This window comes from Nothobranchius furzeri, chromosome 6, assembly GCF_043380555.1.
Source record: "Nothobranchius furzeri strain GRZ-AD chromosome 6, NfurGRZ-RIMD1, whole genome shotgun sequence".
Taxonomy (NCBI): domain Eukaryota; kingdom Metazoa; phylum Chordata; class Actinopteri; order Cyprinodontiformes; family Nothobranchiidae; genus Nothobranchius; species Nothobranchius furzeri.
In genome coordinates this window covers 75,721,861-75,734,065 of record NC_091746.1, presented here as the reverse complement: position 1 = coordinate 75,734,065, position 12,205 = coordinate 75,721,861, and the positions used below count along the sequence as shown (strand labels likewise).

Genomic DNA, 12,205 nt, shown 5'->3' with positions numbered 1-12,205 from the left:
GCGTTGAGGCATCTGGGAAGGGATCTCAAAACTGGATTATAGATGGTAGACAGTTGGTGTCGTAAACCACCGCCTCTGTTCAAAAATGGTTGCTCACAGTGGACATAAATGGCTTCCTTTACTCCTCTTTCAAACCATCCGTCCTCTCTGTCCAAAATGTGAACGTTGGCATCCTCGAAAGAGTGACCTTTGTCCTTTAGATGCAAATGGACTGCTGAGTCCTGTCTCGTGGAGGTGGCTCTTCAAGCAACTCAAAGAAGTCCAGACGCTTTTCTTTCAAAGCTCATTAGACTAATAGCCAGTTATTATAATCACTTCTTATATTTAGCCTTTTATCCAAACTTTCAGCTGTTTCAAAGTTTTCATTGCTTCCTTTATTCTGTAATTATGTATTAATTAAGATAATGGTGTCCATTACTTGTCCATTAGAAACTAGCTAAACTTGATTGTCTGCTAGTTTAACCAGCTTAACCGTCTTTCCATTAAACGTGTGGTTCACTTGCAGTGGTCTCTAGTAGGAACGAATGCCTTGCATTCAGGCTATACTCAGGACATAAACGCTCGGCTCAGCATGGACAAGTCTGCGATACCAGAGGAGGGCTAAACACGGCAGGATCTGGAGTCTTTTTTCCTGATGTTTGGAAGGACTGGCTAACAGCAACACGAATCTCGTCTCTGCTTTTTGCGGATGATGTGGTCCTCCTAGCTTCATCCAGCTCTGACCTTCAGCTCTTGCTGGGTAGATTCGCAGCCGAGTGTGAAGCGGCTGGGATGAGGATCAGCACCTCCAAATCTGAGACCATGGTTCTCGACCGGAAAAGGGTGGCTTGCCAACTTCGGGTTGGGGGAGAGGTCCTACCTAAGGTGGAGGAGTTTAAGTATCTCGGGGTCTTGTTCACGAGTGAGGGTAGGAGGGATCGGGAGATCGACAGGCGGATTGGTTCGGCGTCTGCAGTGATGCGGACGCTGAGCCGATCTGTCGTGGTGAAGAGGGAGCTGAGCCAGAAAGCCAGGCTCTCGATTTACCGGTCGATCTACGTCCCAATCTTCACCTATGGTCATGAGCTTTGGGTAATGACCGAAAGAACGAGATCACGGATACAGCGGCCGAAATGAGTTTCCTCCGTAGGATGGCCGGGCTCAGCCTTAGAGATAGGGTGAGGAGCTCGGACATTCGGGAGGGACTCGGAGTAGAACCGCTGCTCCTCCGTATCGAAAGGAGCCAGTTGAGGTGGTTTGGGCATCTGGTCAGGATGCCTCCTGGACGCCTCCCTGGGGAGGTGTTTCGGGCATGTCCTGCCAGCAGGAGACCCCCGGGTCGATCCAGGACACGTTGGAGAGGTTACATCTCCAATCTGGTCCGGGAACACCTTGGAGTCCTGCCGGAGGAGCTGGTAGAGGTGGCCGGGGAGAGGATGGTCTGGAGCTCCCTAGTTGGGATGCTGCCCCCGCGACCCGGACCCGGATAAGCGGAGGAAGACGACGACGACGGCAACACGACTCAACCATTGACTCTGTTTGCTCTGCGACAGATTTTTATCTCCACGGCTTCTGCTGTGTGGTAGAGTTGCTAATGCTAATGGTTAGCTTCTGCTAGCTGAAATGTTCCCTGCTGATTCTGGACGCTAAAACAACGACAGTCTTCCTCGTTGTGAGCCAATACAGGTCAGTCCAAGGGACAGTGTGACGTAGATCTGTCAGGTTTTTCTAATCCTAGAGTTTCACCGTCTATTTTCTATCAGAAGCTACTGCAGGAGATAGCTGTAGGAGACTATTTTCATGTACAGCCTGCATGAAAAACCCAGTGACCCATTATAACCAGAAACATTCATTACAAAAATGGTATTTCAGTGTTCCACACCTTTACAATACCCCTGTTACAACTACGACAGTTAATTTGACAGTTTAAAGAATTTTTTTGCCATTTTAAATCATTTGTCTGGTGTTTCCAAGGATTTTTCGCTAGGACTGCTTTAACTGGGAGCCTTTTATTCCACCAGTTCTAAAGCAGCTGTTGTGATTTCCACATCCTCGGCTTTAAGCTGACAGCAACAAAGAAAGTTAGACTTTTATCTTGCAGTTAACTCAAGTCTCACCTGAGCCTCCATTTCCTCTTTTTTCAGCTTAATCAGCGACATGCCAGAGAAGTCCATGACACCTGCATGTAGAATAACACCGAGACAGGAAGTTAAAGCAGCAATAATGGCTATTTTTAATTAGTTTACAGTAAAAAAAACTGCAGCCATCCTTATGTGATTAGCTCTAAAAGCTTTTTAACTCTTTTTTTTTATGTCCCACAAATATTTGTGTTGACTTTATTTTTACTGGATGAAATTCCAGCCGCAGCATCTAAAAAGCTGTTGGACAAGAAAAGAATATAGATTTGTTTTACAGGGAGTGCAGAATTATTAGGCAAGTTGTATTTTTGAGGAATAATTTTATTATTGAACAACAACCATGTCCTCAATGAACCCACAAAACTCATTAATATCAAAGCTGAATGTTTTTGGAAGTAGTTTTTAGTTTTAGCTATTTTAGGGGGATATCTGTGTGTGCAGGTGACTATTACTGTGCATAATTATTAGGCAGCTTAACAAAAAACAAATATATACCCATTTCAATTATTTATTTTTACCAGTGAAACCAATATAACATCTCCACATTCACAAATATACATTTCTGACATTCAAAAACAATACAAAAACAAATCAGCGACCAATATAGCCACCTTTCTTTGCAAGGACACTCAAAAGCCTGCCATCCATGGATTCTGTCAGTGTTTTGATCTGTTCACCATCAACATTGCGTGCAGCAGCAACCACAGCCTCCCAGACACGGTTCAGAGAGGTGTACTGTTTTCCCTCCTTGTAAATCTCACATTTGATGATGGACCACAGGTTCTCAATGGGGTTCAGATCAGGTGAACAAGGAGGCCATGTCATTAGTTTTCCTTCTTTTATACCCTTTCTTGCCAGCCACGCTGTGGAGTACTTGGACGCGTGTGATGGAGCATTGTCCTGCATGAACATCATGTTTTTCTTGAAGGATGCAGACTTCTTTCTGTACCACTGCTTGAAGAAGGTGTCTTCCAGAAACTGGCAGTAGGACTGGGAGTTGAGCTCGACTCCATCCTCAACCCGAAAAGGCCCCACAAGCTCATCTTTGATGATACCAGCCCAAACCAGTACTCCACCTCCACCTTGCTGGTGTCTGAGTCGGACTGGAGCTCTCTGCCCTTTACCAGTCCAGCCACGGGCCCATCCATCTGGCCCATCAAGACTCACTCTCATTTCATCCGTCCATAAAACCTTAGAAAAATCAGTCTTGAGATATTTCTTGGCCCAGTCTTGACGTTTCAGCTTGTGTGTCTGGTTCAGTGGTGGTCGTCTTTCAGCCTTTCTTACCTTGGCCATGTCTCTGAGTATTGCACACCTTGTGCTTTTGGGCACTCCAGTGATGTTGCAGCTCTGAAATATGGCCAAACTGGTGGCAAGTGGCATCTTGGCAGCTGCACGCTTGACTTTTCTCACTTCATGGGCAGTTATTTTGCGCCTTGGTTTGTCCACACGCTTCTTGCGACCCTGTTGACTATTTTGAATGAAACGCTTGATTGTTCGATGATCACGCTTCAGAAGCTTTGCAATTTTAAGACTGCTGCATCCCTCTGCAAGATATCTCACTATCTTTGACCTTTCTGAGCCTGTCAAGTCCTTCTTTTGACCCATTTTGCCAAAGGAAAGGAAGTTGCCTAATAATTCTGCACACCTGATATAGGGTGTTGATGTCATTAGACCACACCCCTTCTCATTACAGAGATGCACATCACCTAATATGCTTAACTGGTAGTAGGCTTTCGAGCCTATACAGCTTGGAGTAAGACAACATGCATGAAGAGGATGATGTGGACAAAACACTCATTTGCCTAATAATTCTGCACTCCCTGTATTTTATGAATTCATCGTTCTGTTCCTGAAACTGAAGCATCATCCCTTGGATTCTCCAAGAGCTGCACCTTCTACCTTGATCAGAGATCTGCTGCTGCCCGTGTTTGGTGGAGGTGACGACCACAGCGGCCATGTCGTTCACGTGTCGTGACGCCTGCTGGACCGTGCACAGCTTCTTACTGCTGCGGTCGGCTTTCACCTAAAGAGACAGCCATGAACTATTATTGTTATTTATTTTATTAAAGTGACTCCTCTGAGTAAAACGTGCCCCGATAGCGATGCTTCTAAAGGTTTTTACAGATGTGGCTGTATTTATCCAGGTTTCAAGGTTTAGCTGTTTTAACGTGCATAACGCTTTTATCCCCAGTGACTAAGCATGTAACAAAGCAGTTACTCAGGAGGCTGACACTACGCTGCGTAGAGGACAGAACACGAGTCAGGCTCTGCCGGAGCTGATAGTGTAGAAACAGAGAGCATGCATTGATTTTTAATAACTTTAAAGGTGTGGTTTACTCGTTTATTCAATACATTTGCAGTGTTTTCTAGAGTAATTCTTATAAGTAATTAAAAAATCAGCTTTGATGTTCCTGTTCTGAGATGCAGAAGTTTGCTGGAGCAGAGGTCGGCTAAAAACAGCAGGATTGCTCATTATTATTAATGATATGCAAACACCTCGCTTCTGATTGGCTAACGGAACGCGCTCAGCCTTGCTGTAAAGTCACTTTCACCAAGCCACTCTCTGCTGTCTCTCCTCGCTGCAAAAAATAAAAAAATAGAAAAAATAAGCCTTCCTGCTGTGGGCAAGCCAAGATGGGTGAGGCCGTGAATGCAAATTCACAGTGTGACATAGATATGTGAGGATTTCCTAATCCTAGAGTTTCACCGTCTATTTTCTACCAGAAGCTAATGCAGGAGATGGGTGTAGGAGACTATTTTCATGTTCAGGCTGCATGAAAAACTCAGAGTAACCCATTATAATCAGAAATAATAACTTAATTTCTTATTTTTTCAGCCAACCACACCTTTAAAGTCCTAATGGCAGCTATTCCCCTAGTCTGTGCTGTAAAGAAAATAATAAAGTACCAGATAATTCAGCAGATAACTCTTAAAAAAATCCAAATTGTTATCAAGAAAAACGATCGTTGGGTGGAACATCCTGACTCAAGAGAAACCACACAGAAGCCTACATGGAAACTAAAGTGTTTATAATTTTGTTCAACAATTGAAAACGCACGACTAGCGAAGGACTCCGTTCCCCGATAACGCTGACGCTAACACTTCACTGAGCGGTTTTGGTCCGTTACGCTTGTTCGTACCTTGGAGGCAGCGACGAGCTGAGCGGTGCTTGCAGCGATCTCGTTTGAACAGGCGATGAGCTCCTCGTAGGAACCCTTCTCAGTCACAACTCTGTCAGCCGAGTCTCTGAAAGCAAAAGTGCCAAAAGCAGTCAGACGCAGCTTTCTGCTGTGACTGGTATTTTGTGCTGCTTCTTGACTTGGTCAGGAACTCCCAGGTTAGTTAAAGGCTTTTAACATTAAATGAATGGTTTTAGATAATGATGTCGTGCATAAGTCCTTCATGCATGTGTTGATACTTACAGCAGCTGGGTTGCACCCCAGCCCACAGCTTTGGAGGCGGAGATGAGGCCTTCAGTCCAACGAGAGTTTTTGGCATAAAACTCTGTGACAGATGCTGCTCCCTGCATGAAAAATAAGATGTCAGCAGCTGGATATTTGATATTCAAGCATCAACACACCAGTGTTGCATGTAAACAGAACTGGTGGTAAAATCCTTTCATTTCAATATATTAAAACTCAAGTATTCCATTTAAGAAAACAAAAACATTTTGGGCAACTTCTTTAATTCGACAGGAAGGACACGAGTCTTGAAGATTTTTTTTTTGCTTAAAAAAATTAAAACATGAAAGAAAATCTTAACACTTGTGAAAATGTCGGTTCCAGAAACTCACCCTGCCCCCTTCCACAATGTCTTTCTGTAGATCGGTAGCAGCTGTCACCAGCATATGAACAGCCTGCAGACAAGGAAAACAATGCAATGGATTATGGGTAAAAGTGGGTCAAACACTGTTGTATTCGCAGGATGTTTTACCTTCATCAGGTCTGAGCAGGATCCCAGGATACTGCGACAAAACGAGAGGAAGAGTCAGAACCGACAGCATCAAGTCAAACAGGAAGATGAGGGAAAACAGTTAGTCTGACCTCTGGTTGACCTCTAGCTTCAGACCAGAGGTGTCTCTTCTCGTCTGGGTGAGAATCTCCTGGGAAACAAAACATGGAACGGATTTTTCATCAGGTCTCCATGTGTTGTTTTTATCTGTGGTCAGGTGCTAATGTGGTTGTCATGGAGATCCAGTCAGTTAGTCCATCCATTCATCCATCAGTCCATCCATCTGTTCATCCATCCATCCATTCATCCATCAGTCCATCCACCTGTTCATCCATCCATTCATCCATCAGTCCATTCATCCATCAGTCCATCCACCTGTTCATCCATCCATTCATCCATCAGTCCATTCATCCATCAGTCCATCCACCTGTTCATCCATCCATTCATCCATCAGTCCATTCATCCATCAGTCCATCCACCTGTTCATCCATCCATCCATCTGTTCATCCATCCATTCATCCATAAGTCCATCCACCTGTTCATCCATCCATTCATCCATCAGTCCATCCATCTGTTCATCCATCCACCTATTCATCCACCTGTTCATCCATCCATTCATTGACCCCACATCCATCCACCTATTCATCCATTCATTAACCCCCATCCATCTGTCCATCTGTTCATCCATCCATTCATCCATCAGTCCATCCACCTGTTCATCCATCCATCCATTCATCCATCAGTCCATCCACCTGTTCATCCATCAATTCATCCATCATTCCATCCATCTGTTCATCCATCCACCTATTCATCCATCTGTCTATCCATCCATTCATTGACCCCACATCCATCCACCTATTCATCCATTCATTAACCCCCATCCATCTGTCCATCTGTTCATCCATCCATTCATCCATCAGTCCATCCACCTGTTCATCCATCCATCCATTCATCCATCAGTCCATCCACCTGTTCATCCATCAATTCATCCATCATTCCATCCATCTGTTCATCCATCCACCTATTCATCCATCTGTCTATCCATCCATTCATTGACCCCACATCCATCCACCTATTCATCCATTCATTAACCCCCATCCATCTGTCCATCTGTTCATCTATCCATTTATCCATCTATCCATCCATCCATTAGTCCCCCATCCATCCTTCTGTTCATCCATCCATCCATTAGTCCCCCATCCGTCCTTCTGTTCATCCATTAATATGTTAATCCCCCATCCATTCATCTGTTCATCCATCCATCCGTTAGACCCCATCCGTCCTTCTGTTCATCCATCCATCTGTCCGTTAATCCCCCATCCATTCATCTGTTCATCCATTAATCTGTTAATCCCCCATCCATTCATCTGTTCATCCATCAATCCGTTAGTCCCCCATCCGTCCTTCTGTTCATCCATCCATCTGTCCGTTAATCCCCCATCCATCCTTCTGTTCATCCATTAATCTGTTAATCCCCCATCCATTCATCTGTTCATCCATCCATCCGTTAGTCCCCCATCCGTCCTTCTGTTCATCTATCCATTCATCCATCTGTTCATCCACCCACCTACCCACCCACTCATCCATTAGTCCCCCATCCATCCTTCTGTTCATCCATCCACCTGTTCATCCATCCATTCATCCATCAGTCCATTCATCCATCAGTCCATCCACCTGTTCATCCATCCATTCATCCATCAGTCCATTCATCCATCAGTCCATCCACCTGTTCATCCATCCATTCATCCATCAGTCCATTCATCCATCAGTCCATCCACCTGTTCATCCATCCATCCATCTGTTCATCCATCCATTCATCCATAAGTCCATCCACCTGTTCATCCATCCATTCATCCATCAGTCCATCCATCTGTTCATCCATCCACCTATTCATCCACCTGTTCATCCATCCATTCATTGACCCCACATCCATCCACCTATTCATCCATTCATTAACCCCCATCCATCTGTCCATCTGTTCATCCATCCATTCATCCATCAGTCCATCCACCTGTTCATCCATCCATCCATTCATCCATCAGTCCATCCACCTGTTCATCCATCAATTCATCCATCATTCCATCCATCTGTTCATCCATCCACCTATTCATCCATCTGTCTATCCATCCATTCATTGACCCCACATCCATCCACCTATTCATCCATTCATTAACCCCCATCCATCTGTCCATCTGTTCATCCATCCATTCATCCATCAGTCCATCCACCTGTTCATCCATCCATCCATTCATCCATCAGTCCATCCACCTGTTCATCCATCAATTCATCCATCATTCCATCCATCTGTTCATCCATCCACCTATTCATCCATCTGTCTATCCATCCATTCATTGACCCCACATCCATCCACCTATTCATCCATTCATTAACCCCCATCCATCTGTCCATCTGTTCATCTATCCATTTATCCATCTATCCATCCATCCATTAGTCCCCCATCCATCCTTCTGTTCATCCATCCATCCATTAGTCCCCCATCCGTCCTTCTGTTCATCCATTAATACGTTAATCCCCCATCCATTCATCTGTTCATCCATCCATCCGTTAGACCCCATCCGTCCTTCTGTTCATCCATCCATCTGTCCGTTAATCCCCCATCCATTCATCTGTTCATCCATTAATCTGTTAATCCCCCATCCATTCATCTGTTCATCCATCCATCCGTTAGTCCCCCATCCGTCCTTCTGTTCATCCATCCATCTGTCCGTTAATCCCCCATCCATCCTTCTGTTCATCCATTAATCTGTTAATCCCCCATCCATTCATCTGTTCATCCATCCATCCGTTAGTCCCCCATCCGTCCTTCTGTTCATCTATCCATTCATCCATCTGTTCATCCACCCACCTACCCACCCACTCATCCATTAGTCCCCCATCCATCCTTCTGTTCATCCATCCACCTGTTCATCCATCCATTCATCCATCAGTCCATTCATCCATCAGTCCATCCACCTGTTCATCCATCCATTCATCCATCAGTCCATTCATCCATCAGTCCATCCACCTGTTCATCCATCCATTCATCCATCAGTCCATTCATCCATCAGTCCATCCACCTGTTCATCCATCCATCCATCTGTTCATCCATCCATTCATCCATAAGTCCATCCACCTGTTCATCCATCCATTCATCCATCAGTCCATCCATCTGTTCATCCATCCACCTATTCATCCACCTGTTCATCCATCCATTCATTGACCCCACATCCATCCACCTATTCATCCATTCATTAACCCCCATCCATCTGTCCATCTGTTCATCCATCCATTCATCCATCAGTCCATCCACCTGTTCATCCATCCATCCATTCATCCATCAGTCCATCCACCTGTTCATCCATCAATTCATCCATCATTCCATCCATCTGTTCATCCATCCACCTATTCATCCATCTGTCTATCCATCCATTCATTGACCCCACATCCATCCACCTATTCATCCATTCATTAACCCCCATCCATCTGTCCATCTGTTCATCCATCCATTCATCCATCAGTCCATCCACCTGTTCATCCATCCATCCATTCATCCATCAGTCCATCCACCTGTTCATCCATCAATTCATCCATCATTCCATCCATCTGTTCATCCATCCACCTATTCATCCATCTGTCTATCCATCCATTCATTGACCCCACATCCATCCACCTATTCATCCATTCATTAACCCCCATCCATCTGTCCATCTGTTCATCTATCCATTTATCCATCTATCCATCCATCCATTAGTCCCCCATCCATCCTTCTGTTCATCCATCCATCCATTAGTCCCCCATCCGTCCTTCTGTTCATCCATTAATACGTTAATCCCCCATCCATTCATCTGTTCATCCATCCATCCGTTAGACCCCCATCCGTCCTTCTGTTCATCCATCCATCTGTCCGTTAATCCCCCATCCATTCATCTGTTCATCCATTAATCTGTTAATCCCCCATCCATTCATCTGTTCATCCATCCATCCGTTAGTCCCCCATCCGTCCTTCTGTTCATCCATCCATCTGTCCGTTAATCCCCCATCCATCCTTCTGTTCATCCATTAATCTGTTAATCCCCCATCCATTCATCTGTTCATCCATCCATCCGTTAGTCCCCCATCCGTCCTTCTGTTCATCTATCCATTCATCCATCTGTTCATCCACCCACCTACCCACCCACTCATCCATTAGTCCCCCATCCATCCTTCTGTTCATCCATCCATCTGTTCATCCATCCATCCATCCATCCACCCATCCGTTAATCCCTCCATCCATCCATCTGTTCATCCATCCATCCATTAGTCCCCCATATGTCCATCTGTTCATCTATCCATCCATCCATCTGTTCATCCATCCATTAGTCCCCCATACGTCCTTCTGTTCATTCAACCATCCATCCATCTGTCCATACACCCATCCGTTAATCCCTCCATCCATCCATCCATCTGTTCATCCATCCATCCATTAGTCCCCCATACATCCTTCTGTTCATCCATCCATCTGTTCATCCATTCATTAGTCCCCCATACGTCCTTCTGTTCATCCATCCATTAGTCCCCCATACGTCCTTCTGTTCATCCATCCAACTGTTCATCCATCCATTAGTCCCCCATACGTACTTCTGTTCATCCATCCATTAGTCCTCCATACGTCCTTCTGTTCATCCATCCATCCATCCATCTGTTCATCCATCTGTCCATCCACCCATCCGTTAATCCCTCCATCCATCCATCTGTTCATCCATCCATCCATTAGTCCCCAATACGTCCTTCTGTTCATCCATCCATCTGTTTATCCATCCATTAGTCGCCCATACGTCCTTCTGTTCATCCATCCATCCATCCATCTGTTCATCCATCTGTCCATCCACCCATCCGTTAATCCCTCCATCCATCCATCTGTTCATCCATCCATCCATTAGTCCCCCATCCATCCATCTGTCCATACACCCATCTGTTAATCCCTCCATCCATCTATCTGTTTATCCATCCATCCATTAGTCCCCCATACGTCCTTCTGTTCATCCATCCATCTGTTTATCCATCCATTAGTCGCCCATACGTCCTTCTGTTCATCCATCCATCCATCCATCCATCCATCCATCTGTTCATTCATCCGTCCATCCACCCATCCGTTAATCCCTCCAGCCATCCATCTGTTCATCCATCCATCCATTAGTCCCCCATACGTCCTTCTGTTCATCCAACCATCCATCCATCTGTTCATCCATCTGTCCATACACCCATCTGTTAATCCCTCCATCCATCCATCTGTTCATCCATCCATCCATTAGTCCCCCATACGTCCTTCTGTTCATCCATCCATCTGTTTATCCATCCATTAGTCGCCCATACGTCCTTCTGTTCATCCATCCATCCATCCATCTGTTCATCCATCCATCCATCCATCCATCCACCCATCCGTTAATCCCTCCAGCCATCCATCTGTTCATCCATCCATCCATCCACCCATCTGTTAATCCCTCTATCCATCCATCAATTCATCCATCTATCCATTAGTCCCCCATACGTCCTTCTGTTCATCCATCCATCTATCCATCTGTTCATCCATCTATCTGTTAATCCCCCATCCATCCATCCGTCCATCCACCCATCCGTTAATCCCTCCATCCATCCATCTGTTCATCCATCCATCCATTAGTCCCCCATACGTCCTTCTGTTCATCCATCCATCCATCCATTAGTCGCTCATACGTCCTTCTGTTCATCCATCCATCCATCTGTTCATCCATCTGTTCATCCATCCGTCCATCCACCCATCCGTTAATCCCTCCATCAATCCATCTGTTCATCCATCCATCCATCCATCCATTAGTCGCCCATACGTCCTTCTGTTCATCCATCCATCCATCTGTTCATCCATCTGTCCATCCACCCATCTGTTAATCCCTCCATCCATCCATTAGTCCCCATACGTCCTTCTGTTCATCCATCCATCTATCCATCTGTTCATCCATCTATCTGTTAATCCCCCATCCATTCATCCATCCTTCCATCCATCCGTTAATCCCCCATCCGTTCATATTTTCATCCATCCATCTATCCACCCATCCATCCATTAATCCCCCATCTGTCCATCTGTTCATCCATCCTTCCATCCATTAATCCTGCTGTCC

General features: G+C 45.3%; 1 protein-coding gene across 1 annotated transcript in view; it reads right to left on the bottom strand.

The window, feature by feature from the left end:
• LOC107375142 (huntingtin-interacting protein 1-related protein) overlaps positions 1–12,205 on the bottom strand; it is a 37,864-nt gene that overhangs the window by 2,534 nt on the left and 23,125 nt on the right. Inside the window, exons 26-32 of the mRNA XM_015943512.3 lie at positions 6,164–6,222; positions 6,054–6,084; positions 5,914–5,976; positions 5,543–5,643; positions 5,261–5,366; positions 4,020–4,143; positions 2,097–2,158 (exon numbers count right to left, since the gene is read on the bottom strand). Of these exons, the coding sequence (XP_015798998.3) occupies positions 2,097–2,158; positions 4,020–4,143; positions 5,261–5,366; positions 5,543–5,643; positions 5,914–5,976; positions 6,054–6,084; positions 6,164–6,222 (546 nt within the window). The remainder of the gene's footprint in view (positions 1–2,096; positions 2,159–4,019; positions 4,144–5,260; positions 5,367–5,542; positions 5,644–5,913; positions 5,977–6,053; positions 6,085–6,163; positions 6,223–12,205) is intronic.